This window comes from Pomacea canaliculata, linkage group LG3 (assembly GCF_003073045.1).
Source record: "Pomacea canaliculata isolate SZHN2017 linkage group LG3, ASM307304v1, whole genome shotgun sequence".
NCBI lineage: Eukaryota > Metazoa > Mollusca > Gastropoda > Architaenioglossa > Ampullariidae > Pomacea > Pomacea canaliculata.
The window spans coordinates 35059210-35077252 of record NC_037592.1 but is presented as its reverse complement, the minus strand read 5'-3'; the positions used below and the strand labels follow the sequence as shown (position 1 = coordinate 35077252).

General features: G+C 40.8%; 2 protein-coding genes across 5 annotated transcripts in view; both read left to right on the top strand.

Annotated features, from left to right (window-relative positions):
- The window catches only part of LOC112558841 (ankyrin repeat domain-containing protein 50-like), a 56582-nt gene extending 46660 nt beyond the window's left edge, over positions 1-9922 (top strand). For all 3 annotated transcript variants that reach the window (XM_025229545.1, XM_025229543.1, XM_025229544.1), the window contains one exon: positions 221-9922. In XM_025229545.1, coding sequence (XP_025085330.1) covers positions 221-2015 — 1795 coding nt within the window. In that variant the 3' untranslated portion in view covers positions 2016-9922. The remainder of the gene's footprint in view (positions 1-220) is intronic.
- Positions 9923-12867: 2945 nt separating this feature from the next.
- On the top strand, positions 12868-17792 carry LOC112558845 (heat shock protein HSP 90-alpha-like). Of its 2 annotated transcripts, none has more exons than XM_025229553.1 (9): positions 12868-13022; positions 13159-13681; positions 13926-14131; positions 15196-15423; positions 15620-15976; positions 16092-16239; positions 16442-16710; positions 16929-17261; positions 17441-17792. In XM_025229553.1, the coding sequence occupies exons 2-8, from the start codon at positions 13159-13161 to the stop codon at positions 17259-17261; spliced, it is 2064 nt and encodes a 687-aa protein (XP_025085338.1). In that variant the 5' UTR covers positions 12868-13022; the 3' UTR covers positions 17441-17792. The 2 variants fall into 2 exon arrangements, with proteins under 2 accessions (XP_025085338.1, XP_025085337.1); XM_025229552.1 differs by having other exon boundaries at positions 15193-15423.
- The last annotated feature ends 251 nt before the right edge of the window (positions 17793-18043 follow it).

Below are 18043 nucleotides of genomic sequence, written 5' to 3'. Positions count from 1 at the left end.
CTTGTGTACTGTTTACTTGGGACGTACTCTGTGTGGTGAAACTAAAGTTATAGTCTTCATCATTCATCTCTTTAGTGTTAGCATATCACGTACACATTATTTTATCGTGATTTTGTACTTCTCATTTTGATTAACATTTGTAATTGTAATCGATTCTATTAAATTTAGCCAATTACTGTTATTTTAGATAAATATGTAACCACAATGGTGTTGTTCACAGGGTCGCCTGTTCGGAAGGTCACCGGGAAGTCGCCGAGTATTTGATCGCGCAGGGTTCGGATCTTAACTACCGGGATGCGGACGGTCGCTCCACCCTGTACGTGCTGGCCCTGGAGAACCACCAGGACACTGCGACCTTCCTGCTTAGCCGCGGCGCTCACGTGGAGGCTGCTGACCTGGAAGGACGGACCCCCTTGCACGTGGCGGCCTGGCAGGGTCACTTCGATATGGTTCAGCTGCTTCTCAATCACCAAGCCAACGTCAACGCTGTGGACAACGATCGCCGCACTGCCTTGCAGTCCGCCGCCTGGCAGGGTCACGACCGCGTAGTGAACCTCTTGTTGGAAAGAGGAGCCGAGGTCGACCACATGTGCAACCAGGGCGCCACGGCGCTATGCATCGCGGCCCAGGAGGGCCACGAGGAAGTGGTTCGAGTCCTCCTGCGACAACAGGCTAACCCGAACCACGCCGACCAGTTTGGCAGGACTCCTGTGCGTGTGGCCTTAAAGTCTGGCCATCTGTCTGTGGTGAGAATACTTGAGGACTTCGGAGCCACGCCAGTGTCCTACACAAAGAGTAGAAGCTCATCGTCCAACTCATCCACGGACATGCGTCCACCCAACCCCACTCCTAACAGTTCCTCTGTCACCTCACCCGGCACCACCGGCGCAGTTGGTGGCGGATCAGCCGCAGGTAATGGAGGGGCAAGTGTTAACTCTACACAAGCCGCTGGTACTACCTTAGTCGTGCATAGCTCCCCCTCCGACTCGCCTGAGTCCACCTTCGACCGCCGGAAGTCGTACCAGTCCAACAATTCTTCCAAGTCCTCTAGTAACATGACCACATCCACCAATCAGAGCACGCAGAGCCAGCCACAGCAAGCCAAGGGAGGAGAGGGCGAGTGCCTGACCTTCACTCAGCAGCTGCAGCAGTGCTCCATGGGCAAGAACCGATCCAGGCCCATCAGTCGAGTGTTGTCCCCTGTCAGCGAGCCGCAGAGCCCTGTTCAGTCGCCACCCGTGTCGCCCGTAGTGGAGATAATCAAGATACCTAGTATGAGCATCAGCAACGTGGCAGGCAGCGGGGTATCCAAAACTGTAGAGGGCTGTGGTGGGGGGATTGGCGGAGTGACAGTCACCAGTAGCGGGAGAGTGTGCGTGGATTTGGGGGGCGGGAAGGAGGTGATCGGCGGGCGACCCATCTCGTCACCCAACCTGGAGCGCAATCTCAATATGCTGGCCCCGTCCCCAGTCAAGTGCGCCTCCTCCAAGCCCGAAAAAATCTCGGCCACTATCAACATCATCACCAACCCCAACGCTGACATGCTACCCACACCGGAGGAACCGGTGTGGCAGATGCACCCGGTCCCAAACCTCAAGACATCTCGCCCGCCCCCACCCCCACCCACGAACTATTCTGCGATTAGTCCCACCACCGCCCCCGCCCTGCCTCCACGAATACCGCTGACCGACTCTCCGACCAAGATTGTCATGGGCAGCGCCGGCCATACTTCAGTTCCTATAGAAAGCCGCTCGCCGGAACTGCGGCGCAAACGGAACGGCATTGTCACCAATCCAAAGGTCACTAAGAGCCCAGGGGTTAACAATGGGCACTACAACAAGCTGTCTGCCGCCGACAAGAAGAATGGGGCGGCCAAAGGCAGTGTCGGGAACGGAGGCAGCAAAGGCTTTTCCAACATTCAGCCCAACCCTCCCGGCAACGGCCGCGACAGTAGTGGAAAGGCCGTCAGGCCCACAGGGTTACCGGGACCTTTAAAGAAGGAGGCGCCAATGTAAGAAGACGAGTCACTGTGGCTGCTGATCATCTTTCCGAGTGCTTGGTTTTTAATTTTGTCACGTGGTGCGGGGCCAGTGTTTGTGTGAGAGAGAAAGAGGAACTTGGACGAATTAGCTCCAGCATTTCACCCATTGTTTATTATTATTTTCCTAATCGTCTGCAACTCCCTAGCCTAAAGAAGTGATCAGTTTTTTTCGGCTGTTATTGCCTGCAGGTGATTTGTATTACAATCATGTTTGCAGATATCGCAAGTACATAAACTCTTTCTTCTCTTTTTTGCTTCGGGGATGCAGGTTCTACTGATGGTAGGCGGGGCACAAGACTCGCGCTGTTGTCTGACCCGTGAATAGAACCAAGCATCGCGTGAAAAGACTGGGAACAAAAGAAAAAGTTTACCAAACGCTTTTACTTACAATATTCCAGACAGTTAACTAAACCTTTTACCAGCTTATGTTTTTGTGAAGCGGCACCTCGCTGTCCCAGTCCACTGCAATTTTTCCAGTTGTTCTGTATAAAAAGGCAAAGCTTTTATTTGTCACACTTCTTTCAAGCAATACAAAGACTTTTATTTGTCACATTTGTTTTGAGCAAAATAAGAACCATGCTTCATTGTGGGCAGTAAGTGGATTTGCTCATTACCTCTTTTTTTCAGGAGTTGGTTGTTAGTTTGTTTGTTTTATTTCCAAAGTCGTGAGGCAAAGGTTGAGGAACACATTGTAAACAGGACCTATAAAATAAATGATAGGACCTTCTGCTCTCCCCTCTCTCGACAGAAAGAAAAGAAAGGATAATAGTTGTAGCTTTTAATAAGGGTTATCCATCGTATTTGTGGGCCATAGTCATCACTATGATCAAATCTTGTTTGAGAGACACAGCGTTACAGACGCGACACTCATTATTTGCAGACAAAATCTGTGCAGAAGCATCTTCCTCTATGTCTGCTTCCCTCGAACGTCCTCCAGAGCGACCAATATACAAATTACCTTTTGAAAGTTGTCGAAACAAGACACTCTTTTTTATTGTTTGACGAGTGATCGGAACATACAAAACATTCTCTGTGTGTGTGTGTGCGCGCGAGCGCGCAACGTTTGTCGGGTAGATCGGTTTTTAACGCTCGGCAAATTTATGGAACACAAATTTTGTGCGACTATCATCGGAACTCATGAAACATCGGTATCTGAGGCCATTACCAGGAAACTCGTGGTTTGCAACAAAAACAGAATACAGAACAAAGTTTACTTTTGTGAAAGAACCTGTACATTTTAAACTCCAAGATCCTATTGCATGTCTTCTTTTGTCCCATTTTTCTGGCGCAGGTTACCTTCCCAGGATCTCAGTCACGGAAACCAGAGAAAAGGTAGTCACAATAGTCACAAGTTCTTGGGTTGAGCCGAAAGAGAGAGAAATGTAGGAAGATATTTATGATGGGACTCCTTCTAAAGCCCTCGTAATGGAACTTTGCAGTGTACTCCTCCCCAGCTTGCTCTGAAGTGACTAGCCAGAAGGCATAACACTGTGGTTTGTGCAGGTTAATTTGCTGCACCTAATTTAAAGTTTTTACATTTCATTTTTGAGAGGCTTCGATGTAGATTACGTTAGACGCTAGCTACACCACGCGTTGACAGACACAACTGTGTGCCATTAAAGAAGTTTTATTTCTTTGTTGCTGAAGGTATGTGACCGACTGACGAAGAAATGAAAGATGTCTGTTTTTCGCCACATTTTTAGATATCGACGAGTTGATATTTTTTCACAAGAAGAAAGCATAATTGTTAGCCGATTCTAAAGGATGTGTAAGATTTTTTATATTACATTTTTTAGATTGCTTCAGTTTTGACTTTGAGACTTGTTAATAGCTCTTTTGTTTGGAAGCGATCATGCGTGTGAAACAGAATTTTATTGCATGTTCACTCATATAAGTAAAGCATTGTATAATTTCCTGTGAATTTTGTGAGTGCAGGAAAGCCAGATACAAGACAGTGGTATGTTTCTGCTCTACCAGTCGATTTTGCTACCGTGTTATCACGAGCTAGTCTGTATTTGCATAAGATGGTTTTGCTTTGGGTCGATTTTGCTTTGTGGTCATGTTTGCAGATTAGCTTCGTTTTCTAACCACCTTGTCCACTGTAACTTAAAGTTTTTTAGTGGACTTTGGAAAAGCAGTACCCCTGGCTGACGTTGTCATTGTTTACATGGACTTTTCATCGAACTAAAGACAACTCTTGAGAACTGTTGATGGTCTGGGTCACTGTTTAGTTTTTACATGATAAAGAATTATGTAGTCATTAAGTCCCGCAGAGTCAGCGTAGAAGGAACTAGTAGCAGTTGCGGTGGTAAAGAAACTCTTGTGCTTTGCAGAGTTTCTCGCTACATCGCTTAGATTTTCGTAGAAATATAACTTTGGGCATGACTCTGTTGCAGCCATTGACATCAAACACAGGTGTTACATGCTAGAGCGTATTGTTAATATCTGTTAATGTTTCTTTTGTTCTAAATTGTGTCGTGTGGATACTTATGTGTGGTCAGAAGATCAGATGCAGTAGAGGTACCTTTGTGGTTGAACTATGACACCTTTGCGCGTGTGTTCGTGTGTGTGCGTGGTAATATGTTCAGCTGTGTAGTGAACTTTAACCAGCTGGCATGAATATTGAGAATCTGCAGCGTTTCTTACTAAACTCTTTAAATTGTTGACTAATGTGTAGCTATCAGTTTTCTCCCTAAAATTTGAGATAGTACAAAAGCATATGTGCCGTGAACCCCTTCATCCTTGCTTACACGGACTGCAGTACAAGGGTATTGGCTAAAGCCGCCTAGAGCTTGTCAAAATGCATTAAAATGTGATGTAAAATTTCAAATAAAGCTTGTTGAGAAGTTATTTAAAGAGAACCGATATGGACAAGGTCGCATATTATATAATCCGAATATCAAGACTTGCTGGCGCAGTTTTACGAACAACAAATTGGTTAAGTTACCCATTTCATTCAAAGTACATGTATGTTCCAGAAGCATAAAACCAGAAAATTGCGTACATACTGTTATCATGCAGATCTTATTAGCTTTCCCGTGATCTACACAAAATCTGTCTTTGAAGTGGGAGAGGATAAACTCCAAGAATTAAAAATAAAAATCAACTGTTAAGCCTTTTAAGACACTGTTATTCAAGAATGTGTCCCGTTTTCTTGGGGGCATCCTGAGCACTTTGAAGAACACCGCCGTGACTTGTGTCCGCTATAAGGTGCAAACTTTCTTTTACCTTTTTTTTTTGTCGGTTGAAAATTAACGTCAGCATTCCACTAAGAGAAAACGGTACAAGCCATGGGGTAGGTGCTGAAAGGCGAAGGTCACACAAAGACGAAAGATCTTCCTTTCGGCCCAAACCGTGATGTAACTGGCTTTGCAAGGGCACTTTTCCTGCTAGCCCTGTTTCGTGTGTAGGATTTTATATATATTTGGCTCGAGACCAAAGTCTGCAATATTACATAAAGATAACGGTGTCTAATAGTTCCAACAGTCACCGACAAGGGTCTTTTTAAGTCTAGTAAAATGCTACACGGAACTTGACCTTAACAAGTTTCAATTCTACAGTATCCTTCGGAAACTTTGTTGAGGGTGTTGACATGAGGCAGAGTAGGAAAAGAGAATGTGAAATTCCGACGATCGGTGTACAGGTGATAACGACTACACGCTGGGTAATGTCATTACGTTTGGCCACCAGGACTAACAGCATCATGCTGTTGACATGGATTCGAATAAAGAGGCTGCGTCTGTTCAGGATAACAGAAACATTGATTTTAATATAGTTACGTGGCCGTTATTTTGTATGTAATCATTGCAAATCTTATTTAATTATTTTTACCGAGGCATCGAAATAACTTCCATTTCAGAACAGCATTGTCTCTTGCCTTTGTTTGGAGCAAGTGTCCACTCTCCCCTGCCGCCAGCAGCGAGCAGCCCTCTTCTTGTCCCCACCCACTCTCCAGTCCTCACCATCACCCCCACCCTGTTCGGAGACCGTTCTCAAATTTCCAATGAGCTTGTCACGCACAGGTCAGGCTGACCCAAACCATCTGTTTCTGCAGACGCCAGAAGACGGGTTCATTGCTGTCAGAATTTTTTTTTTTTAGTTCTTTCCTTTTTTGAAAAAAAAAGGCTTGGGTCACGTCGGTGCATGCTCTGTGCTTTGTTCTTGCACAGAGATGCTAGTTGTTTTCGGCTTACGGTGATACGATAACAACACTGTGTGCTGTTTCGTATACTTTCCACACTGAAAAATGTCATTTAAAATTTGTTTTTGTTTTGTGTAGCCGGTGGTACGCCTCTGATCCAAAATGCAAATCTTTTATTGAATCAAACTTGACAAATACCGTCGAACTGCATTACCACCTGGTGTGTTAACAATCACCACAATTATTATCTTGTCTTTTTATCTCCTAGACATAGCTACCCTATGAAAGCATCTTCAGTAGCTCTACATTTCAAGACTTGGCGTTTTTTGGCCCAATGATCATTTTCATCGCTGCCCTTGACGTTATTGTCGTCACGAGCATCATCACCCCTGCTGAGAAAGACGAGAACAAAGCCCGCACTACTTCCGTCTGGTGTGGACTGCGAGATGCGTTCATGTTAGCCAAGCCGCTTGTGTCGCTCACGCGCTCTATTAGGGGCTAGAAAGAAGAATGCATGCGTTGAGACCCGGATGTCGCTCTTTCGTGTAAGACGCATAATCACCCCAAACGTCAGCATCATGGGTGTCGAGGTATCCATGGTAACTTGAGATCGTTACCCGCTGGGTAAAGACGCAGGCCAGGGATTTGCGACAAGGCATTTGGGACTCTTTCCGTGATTCCCAGTCTGCACATCTGTCATAGAAACAGCGGGCTAGGGGCCGTGATGCATCATCGCTAACAGTTTTGATTAGATCATCTTTTTCCATAGCAACGAAGGCCTCTTGTGTGACTAGGCAGCGTCGAGCGTTGTCGAGGTGGGCTGTCTGATCAGCATCATGCAGTGTGTGGCGCATTTCTGTACGCATTTATTTATGGATCGAACTTTGTTGGTCGATACTACGGTAGTCTGCAGGCAACGGCCGGTCAAACTGAGCTGGAATCAGGTGCGTTTAGCGCTTAATTTAATGAATACATTTCCAGGTGCCTATAGCAAAGAGGAATTTCTGACTGGCCTCACTTCGCTGGATACATTACTTAAATGTAACCAATACCCTTGACCTATACCAGACTGTTAAAGTCTACCCGCTTTGGCTTTTGGGAAAAGGTAAGGGGAGGGGGTGTATATGTCAAGCAAGCAACTGTATCCCGGCAAAGCAGCCGTCAGAGAAACAGAAAATGCCCGTAACGAGATCTGAACCTCGGGGTATCACTGTATTGGTAAGTGCGCCACCGGACCACGCTTGCCGTTTGAAAAATATTGACGCCCTGAGAGATTCTCGAGTGCATGCTTGCAACAGGGGAGGACGGGTCGTGCATTGCCTTTGCCGGCTTCTTCCTCGAACATGCAAAAGAATCACAGATTCATATAAAAACATATTAACAATCAAGACGAATAATGCGCCATGGCAATCACTCTGTCCACCAAGTTGTCTTTCAGCAGTACCAGCCCGGATTGTTGTGCCCAACCGATGGCAGAATTAGGTCTCAGCGGTACACCCCAAACTGTTATTAAATAACTCGTGCGGATCATACAAAAGAGGTGTACTTAAAAACAATGAATGCAATGTTGTTGAAAGAATTTACCAAACTTCCAGCTTTGTGCGGTGTTCTATGGCATTTTACTGGCAGACAGCTTGAATGCAGCTGTATGATGCAAGGGAGAGAACTGCTGGTAATGAGAGGGGGTGGGGAAGGACGCGAGCAGCAGCGGGTCTCAATAGGTTCTCGGAAAGTTTTGCAAATTAGGGTCACTGGTAGTCCTTCATCGGAAGAGAATATAAAAATGGTTTTGAAATGCAGCTATTACAGATGCTGGTCAATTTGTTTTGCTCAATAGAGATATGGAAAAAAGACATACAGGTTTTACAGGCTGTGAACAAGTACATCAAGGGCAATAAGCAATACAGTCATTGTGCAGAATTACAACACATTGGATCCATCACAAGCCAAGTACAACAACTCTGTTGAATTAGATTACAAAATTTCCTGTGTCTGGTGTTTTCGTTAAGATGCTTTTAATGTTGTCTTCGAACTGAGCGGAAATAACCATTTAATCAACTGACAATCTGAGAAAAGTTTTGAGGTTGATGGTCTCTCATACCCAGCCTCACAGGTCTAGCTAAAATTTATGCTGGACTAGATCAGATGGTATATAGGAAAGGTAGTTTGTTGGAATGCTACATATTCTCCCATTTATATCAAATTCAGTTCCACCTTTTAAAAAATGAAACATTATCTCTGGCTGTATGCAGTCTTTTTGTGAGCAACATGATGTTAATTGCATTAGGGCTGCTGTATAGCTGTAAAAGATGGTTTTTCCAAATAAAATGCTTTCACTACAATGTTGCAGCAACAGCAGTACAACCATGATCATACATATAAATAGCCAGGTCCAGATGCACCATGTGCCCCACCTTCATGCCCTCAAATGTACAGGGGAAAGAGATGAGAAACCCAAATACAATTCAAAGCTTGAGGTTCAAAGTATAAGCAAAGTTTGGCTGCCAGTGGTTTAATGCTTTACGGAGATGTTTACAAATCTTTGACAAGTCAGTGGCTTTGTTAAATTTTATCCTAAATTGTGTGGTTGGTGATGTAATAGATGATTGTTATGTTACTACCAGTCTTTGTAGTCCCTACTGTACAGTCTTGCAAAGGGAAAGCTTATCAAGACTGGTGAGCTGTGATCACCCTTTTCTCGAAATGTCATTTGAAGACCTCATTTTAAATGCTAATGCATGTAGAATTTGTTTTCACTTGTTCCTTAAAGATATTAATTCTGTTTGTGACTGGAGATCTCCAGTTAATTTTAAATGATTCCCCTTTAAGATTTAGCATAATAAACTGTGAATTTCATATGTCCAAGTTGAGGTAAGCACATTGCTTGTTAAGTTTGTTTCCATGTATTGATAGAATAATGAAGGAACAAATTGCTACCTCTTGTTATATGGTCTGTTGCAGAATTTTCTTATTTAGTAAAAATTCTACACTTGTAATGTTTACCACTCTAGAGAAGAAAATGCTTAGTTATGTGTGAACTTTTAAATAATTGAGCATGCTTATTCTTTGATAGAATTTCCGCTGCCCTTTCACTTTTACTATTTGCGTTTAAAAAAAGCCATTTCTCCTATAATTGTGTTATAAACCAGCCTGGTGGCTTCATAATTTGTCTGGCTGTGCAAAATATATATTGTTTTATATCAAAGTTTCATGTCTGAAATCTTTCTAAGTTTTCTGAGGGTAAATTTTAAGAGATTGAATTAACAGAAGCCCTGAAGAGATTTTGTAGCTTAATGTTATCACTTAGTTTATTAACTGTTGCAGGCCAACTCTGAATTCAGGTTACATGATGTCATTATTGTCAAGTGTGTGCAAGTTGTTAGTAATGGAAATGACACAACCACTGTGAGGATGATTGGTTGCATTCTTTTTCGTTCACTTGCTAAACCCAAAGTTCATTTGCTCCTACCCTTGTCACTCTTTATTTTGTCATTGTGTATATACTTTGTACTTCCACAGAACAAATATCTCTTATTCTGATCTCGAGGCAGAGTAACTTTCTTTGATGTGCAATGTACAGACTGGAGTCCAATGAAGGCTCATTAGTTCTTTTATGCGAGTTGTCACAGTTGCTTTTTCTTTTCTTTTCAAAGGTTGGGTGGATCACACCAATGGTGTGAATATGCGCCCCATGTTGCTTTGTTTGGAAAATGTATGGAAATAAAGCATTACAAAATGTTCTTTTTATCTGGAGTTTCTTGTCAAGTATTTTGTGCTTTCAACTGTATAACTGACTAAATTATTCCTAGTTGAAGAATGTTGTTTTTTCAACAAAATGGCAAAAACCCCATCAATGTAAGTACAAAATATGCAATTTAAACAAGAAAACCTTGCATCTACTGCTTTTGAGGTGTAAAGGATTAAAGGTGTTTCAGATTTTGTGGTCCAAGAAAACAGTGACACCTGGGGACAACCACATTACTCAGGGGACATGACACCATAGGCCATCTTGCTGCCAAGTACATTTTTCCCACAATAAAAAAAAAAACAAACAGATGCCAACAGGTACTAATTCTTTAAAAAATAATGTGAAATGAAACATTTACAAAGAAGATAATGCTATCACAAGATTTTTTTTGTTGTTGGGAAGGACTTATAATAAAACCTGAACCTTCAATCTCACAAATAGTGCAGTGTCAGCTGATTGCAAACTTAAAATGGCATTAATATGTGCTAAACACATAAAAATCATATTTTTGTTCCTTTTTCAGCTTTCATCTTACATCCATAAAATTATTTTCCGAAACAAATGCTAATACTAAAAGTTCCTTATTTACTTGTGCAACCATTTAAGCACAGAGGCTTTTAACCACTTTATAATAAACTCTTCACATCAAAATTATGCTAGGCAGTATATATTGATGTTGGATTGAGGAGAGGGAAAAGAACCCTTCTTGAACAACATAGCCAGTCTTATTATATATATAAAATTATATCTTGATTTAGACATACAACTTTTATAAGACAACCACAGGCATACACACTACTCTCTCTCTCAGACACAAAATATGCATGTGTGCTTGCTCGGTCACGCACACACACAAACATGCCCTGCGGGGCCTGAGGCATAGGGCATGTGCAGGGCCCTCGATGCCATGATTACCACAGTTTTAATCAAAAGCGTGGGGCCCTAGCATGCAGATGCCCCTATGCACGGCCCTGCTTCTCAAATATTCAATTTATTGTTTCAGTTTATTAAAAAATTAAGATATTCATAGGGAAAACATATTTCAGATGAATGCCTAGTGCTCTCAAATTTGTTGAAACTTTTAGAAATGATCTTCCAATATTTTAATTTTAAAGATCAACCATTTTTTTTTCCTCAGTTATATTTGACCACTCATCAAAGTGCATGGTTATGTTTATGCACACATTGCATTTAAAGCTAAACTAATTATGCACTAACATTGCACATCAAAAAAAAAAAATTTGTAAGTGAAAATAGTTTACAGTACAGTTCAAGCAAATTTTGAAATGTATATGCACACAGAGTACAAATCTAAGTGTATATGCAAGTGGAAGATGGCATCATGTTCATTTCTAAGAGGCAGCAGTCCATCCATAATAAAACAGTTCAATTTAGTTTTATTTTTTAGATCTTAGTGCGTTGCTGAGACCCCAAAAGCTGATCATGACTCATTAATTTTCGTTGTTGCTTGAGTGGGAAAAAGTGCTTTTACCTAAAAGTAATTTCACATGACTGAGTTGGAGAAAAGCTATAATATGTAACTATCATCTTTCAAAATATTAGAAACAGAACAAGTTTGAATAAGAACTGAGAGTGGGTTGGTATACATGATTTTAATGAAAAGGAAAAAAAAGTTAGGACCAAGTACAAAGCCCTAGGGAGTAAATAGAAGCTCATGTAGACATGTGACCATCTACTATATATAAGACTGAGTCCTATGACCAAAACGAATTGAGGGACCAGAGATACTATAAAGAGTATTTAACCTATGATCGAATGAGGTTGGTGTGATCAGTTAATTGTGTCAACAGCAGCAGAAAGATCTCACATGTTAACAAGGTATCATTGGTCAATTTACACATGGCAGTTTCAGTGCTGTGGATACCCAGACTGATAAAGAAATCAATTTTTTGCTAGGACAGTATAGCTGCTTCAGAACTACCTTTTTTTCAGTACCTTCAATAGAAATGGCAAGTTCGAAACTAGACAATAATTGTTATGAGTAGCGTAGGCTTTTTTTATCGGCTTCAATGAAGTGGTTTCGAACTCAGGTATGCCAAATGACTAGCTGTCTAGGGGTATGTTATCAACCTTTCACATTTGCCCGGTTGTAGCGAAAATCGGGATGGCTCGCCACAATTACTACTAATGGCATCATAGTATGTCATAGATCTTTTGGTGGGTTTGCGGCAGCTATCAGTGTTAAATGCCAGTCTGTATTTGTCTTAGACCTGACAAAGTTCTCCTCTATCTTGCATGTTTTCATTGTACTCTGACAGCTCGTTAGCAAATAAGTTAATTCCACATCAATTCTCACAGATTACCGAAACCTTTCTGTTATTAGCGTTGAAACTCGGCTGTAAGTCGGGAGGGGAAGGAGTAGGGGTAGGTATACCCGGACTGCCCGATCATTCAATGTCACTGGCTAAATGCGAGCTTGAATACTTATTTTTCTACGTGCATAAATAGTTATAAAAACTGATAAGTTACAAATGTGTTTAGGTTTTTTTAATCGACATAATAATTAAAATAAAAGATAAAAACTAACGACACCAAAACAAGCTAACGGGAAAACCCAAGACCGACTACCACGTCTCATCCTCGCACGTCTACTCACAGACACGTGAGTGGAACGGTATCGCGCAGTGACGCTGTTACTGTAGTAACAAGTAGAGAACATACTAGAATGATCGCGAACCGGAACTGGAAATCAAGAAACTGTTACACGTGATAGGGAAAGCCCGTTTCATGGCGTCACTTCCTGTTCTAGAAACCACGAGAACGACCATACATCTTATTTATCACTACGCGCAAAGAAATAGAACCAAACGTGAGGTTCTTAAAAATGGTTTTTTACTATACTACGTTGTGATTTTTTAACTAAAACAAATTAAATATTTATTTTAATATTTGCTTGTCGATTTTTGTTCCTTGAAGTGGCACATAAAAGAAAATCATGCGCTTGTAGGTCAGACTATAAATTTAGTCCGCGTCAGACCGTTGATAGTTGTTGAGAAAGTGTCAAGCTGACAAAGAGTCGAGGCAACGCTTATTTGACATTTGAGACTTTCTGAGCACGTGTATCTGCGAAGGTGAGATTTGTAATGCTGCGTTGCAACTGACTTATCATATATGATACAAATTATCGCATTTTTCAGGGTATAATGTAAGGAGAAGATTCGTTTTGTATTTATCATAAGTATATATTTGGCATTTTGATTATTTCAGATGCCCGAGCTGACTGAACAAACCATGGCCGAGGAAGGAGAGGTGGAGACCTTCGCATTCCAGGCCGAGATTGCTCAGTTGATGAGCCTTATCATCAACACATTTTATTCAAACAAAGAAATTTTCTTGCGTGAGCTGATCTCCAACGCATCCGATGCCTTGGACAAAATCAGGTACGAAAGCCTTACCGATCCAAGCAAACTGGACTCTGGCAAGGAGTTGCACATCCGCATCATACCGGACAAAGAAAGGAAGACGCTGACCATTGAAGATACAGGTATTGGAATGACGAAAGCAGACCTGGTCAATAATCTGGGCACTATTGCCAAGTCGGGAACCAAGGCCTTCATGGAAGCTCTTCAAGCTGGGGCCGACATTTCTATGATCGGACAGTTTGGTGTTGGTTTCTATTCTGCATACCTGGTAGCAGATCGAGTTACTGTCGAGTCCAAGCACAATGACGACGATCAGTATTTATGGGAATCGTCAGCAGGAGGCTCATTCACAGTCTCAACAGGCTCAGGTAATCATTCTCGCTTCGTTATACCAATTTTCATTGCGCTTGAGTAGGCACAGTAGGTGTCAAACATGTTGATTCAGAGACAAACATTAACGAAAAGATTGTGGCAGATTCACACTCTATAAAGCGCTTAACGTTGGATCCCGCTTAATAAAGCACGTGTACTGTAAGCTCTTTGTGAGGGAGTAGAATAAAAGGTTAATTGAGGTAAAGCATAAATTGTTATCAGAAATGTTTGAATTCGCAGGCAGCAAATTGGGACGTGGCACTCGAATCACCCTGTATCTGAAGGAAGACCAACAAGAGTATCTCGAAGAACGACGAATCAAAGAGGTCATTAAGAAGCACTCCCAGTTTATTGGGTATCCCATCAAGCTGTTGGTGGAGAAAGAACGGGACAAGGAAATTGAAGATGAAGAGGAAGAGAAAGAACCAGAAGCTGAGGCTGAAAAAGTAAGCATACATAGTTTGAAAGATCCCCTTTGGTCACTCTATTTTTTTTTATTTTTTTTTTATTTATTTTTTTTAAATCAGCAGGTGGGGTAAAAATTGTCAACATTTCATTTCTAGGCACAGTATGGTTGCACATCAGACATCCAACTGTGTTTCCATACATTGTATTGTTCATTCATTGAAGACAGCTAGGCTAGAGGCAGTTTGACCAACTGGTACTCATGCTTTCTCCCAAAGAATTATTAAAAAAAAATAACTAAAAAGAGGTAGAAGAATAATTCAAACTGATGATAGTTCAAAATGTGTAGAAAAAGAACAATCTACCTGAAACTTGCTCGAGAACATACTTTTATTGTAATCCAGAATTGGGTAAATGAAGTGAAGTCTTTCAGGCACCTGTTTACACAGGTTATGGCATCTAACAAGAAGTTAGACTTCTAGGAACTAGAGTTCTTTATTTTAAAACCAAGAAGAAATGCACGCACATTGTTCTTGTCCATAGAAATTCACAAATGATGCCAGAATTCTGAAAATCCAAGGAACTTATTGTATATAGTCTCAGCATTTTTGTAGTGGAAAAGAATGGGTACTCTCCCTTTAAAAGGGAAGTAACTACGGAAACGCCCAAACAATTAAAAAAAAACAAACTAAGTAAAGCACTGTAAATATCTAATCATTAAATAATCTATTGGTTTTACACCAGGTGATGGTGCACGGAAACTGTTAACGCTAACTACCAGATCTAAGAAGAGTTAAGGAAATTTTTCGAGATTTGCCTTCTCCTTTTTCATCAAAGTAATAGTTTCAGATTTCATTAATTTCTCAACTGAAAAGAATTTACTGAATTGTTAGCAGGCAAAATAAAATTTTGTGTGTGTGCAAATTTTATGGAAAGTTAGATCGTTAATGAAAGTACACCTAAATAAAATAGCAGCTCATTTGGATACCTAATTTTAATTACTATTGTTGTGGCAAATTGTGCTTTTTTGATTTGGACATGCATTTAGCAGATTTCAAGTTATATATTTGAAGTAACCTTTGCCCTTAAATTTTTTTATCAGCAGGATGGGGAACAACCTAAAATCGAAGATCTTGATGAAGATGAAGAAGAGGACAAAGATGACAAGAAGAAGAAGAAAAAGAAGACTGTAAAGGAAAAGTACCAAGAGGAGGAGGAGCTGAACAAGACTAAACCTCTGTGGACCCGAAATCCTGATGACATCAGCGCTGAGGAGTATGCAGAATTCTACAAATCTCTGACAAACGATTGGGAAGATCATTTGGCAGTGAAGGTATATTCTGTTTGAGAACATAGTTAAATTATTCCCCCCATTTTATTTAGAGAAACGTCTTTTTGGCAAACTGTAGTTCTAGGATCTGTTGATAAATTAGTGCCAGACATTGCACTGTTATTATGTACTTGTGGTTAAGCCAAGTTTGTTCCACTTGTGTTCAGTGAAAGTAAAATGAGTGATATTTTTTCCACAGCATTTCTCAGTGGAGGGACAGCTGGAGTTCCGCGCTCTTCTATTTGTTCCACGGCGTGCACCTTTTGATCTTTTTGAGAATAAAAAGAAAAAGAACAACATTAAGTTGTACGTGCGACGTGTGTTTATCATGGACAATTGTGAAGATCTCATTCCTGAATACCTCAACTTTGTGAAGGGTGTTGTAGATTCAGAAGATCTGCCACTGAACATCTCTCGTGAAATGCTTCAGCAGTCCAAAATTCTGAAAGTTATCAGGAAGAACCTTGTCAAAAAGTGCATGGAGCTGTTTGAAAATATTAAAGAAGACAAAGACAACTACAAGAAATTCTATGAACAGTTCAGCAAAAATTTGAAGGTAAATAATATTTCCTTTTTTTAATGAAACTGATTCCACAAATTAAGGCAGTGTTTGCATTAATTAATGTGCAGATGAAAACCATATGCTTATAAATTTTTGGATTTGTTTCCAGCTGGGCATTCATGAAGACAGCACCAACAGAAAGAAGTTGGCTGATTTTCTGCGGTACCATTCATCACAGTCTGGTGATGAAATGGTTTCGTTGAAGGATTACGTCTCCCGTATGAAGGAAAATCAGAAGTGCATATACTACATTACAGGTAATCATGTTTTTGGAGGCTTTAGATCTTTCCTGGGCCCATTACAAAGGGTTAAGTCCAACAATCTGCTGCGATATTGGTTTGCCCTAAGTGTATGCATCTAATATTTAGGACATGATAGTTTTATACCTTAAATTTAAGCTTAACACAATGAAAACCATAAAATGAGTAATTCCTCACCTTGTATAAATTCCCTTTTCAGGTGAATCCCGTGATGCTGTGCAAAACTCTGCCTTCGTTGAAAGAGTGAAGAAACGAGGCTTTGAGGTGCTCTACATGGTGGACCCAATTGATGAATACTGTGTACAGCAGCTGAAAGAGTATGAAGGCAAAAATCTAGTCTGTGTTACTAAGGAAGGACTTGAGCTTCCTGAAGATGAGGAAGAGAAGAAAAGGTTTGAAGAAGCTAAGGCAGAGTATGAAGGCTTGTGCAAGACCATGAAAGAGATTCTTGACAAGAAGGTAGAAAAGGTAAGAATATTTGGTAACTACATTTATTGTGATCTACTAATTTGTTTCAGTTCAGGTGTCCCAGGTGGTGGTGTTTTTTTTTTTTTTTTTCCTGCATAAATATGTACTGTACAGCTTTTGTCTTATTATGACTTTGTAGGTAAAGTTAGACTAGGTTCCCAAGTTAAGGCTAAAGGGGAATTGGGGAACATATGCTAACTTGTCTATTTCATTTCCAGGTAGTTGTATCTAACCGCCTTGTGTCTTCACCATGCTGCATAGTAACATCAGCATATGGATGGTCAGCTAACATGGAGCGCATCATGAAGGCGCAGGCATTGCGTGATACATCAACAATGGGCTACATGGCAGCAAAGAAGCACTTCGAGATTAATCCAGACCACCCAATTATCAAGAGTCTGAAGGTCAAGTGTGATGCTGATAAAAATGACAAGGCTGTGAAGGACTTGTGCCTTTTGCTGTTTGAAACAGCTCTTCTATCCTCTGGCTTTTCTCTTGAGGATCCCACATCTCATGCCAATCGAATCCACAGGATGGTCAAACTGGATTAGGCAAGTTTGTTTTTTTTAATAGAGATTCCAGGGTAGATACAAAAAAAAAAATTTTCAGTTAAGCAACATCAGTACATATTACTGCTATAAAGTTTGGGCAAGACAGTATCACATCATTCTGACAAAAATGGCAAGATACATATAGCATGAACCTTTTTTTTTTTTCTTCTCTTTCCCAGGAATCGACGAAGAGGACATTACAGAAGAGCCTGCTGAACAAGCTGTTGCAGAGGATGTTCCCCCACTAGAAGGTGATGAAGATGATGCATCACGCATGGAAGAGGTTGACTAGGCAACAAATGTGACTTCGAAGAGACTACTGGCTACACCCATTGAGTTATAGGTTTATCTGCAATTCCTTGGGGAAGTTGACATTCAAGACATTCATGGGGTGTGCTAGAAACTCATTCCTTGGAGACATTCGGAATCTGTGCATGTTCAATTTTTTTTTTATTTTCATTGTGAACTTTATGTTTGTGATATTTCAAGGACTGAAATACTTTCAAAAAATAAAGTGAAAATAAAATAAAATTGGTTGAGTGAGAGAGTATGTTGATGCATGAATCTTTACTCTTGTTTAAAAATGATGATGAAAGGGCTCTTGACAAGGTTGCTTGGGCAGTTTTTGACTGATAGTAGGGAAGTGGGAACATAACTTCTGATCATGTCTATCCAGTAATAAACAAATAGTAGTTTCCACATTCACCTTCACAAAAATAAAAGGAAAAAAAACTAAGAGCTGTAAAGGACTGGTCGATTTAAGAAATGTAACTATTTCTCTT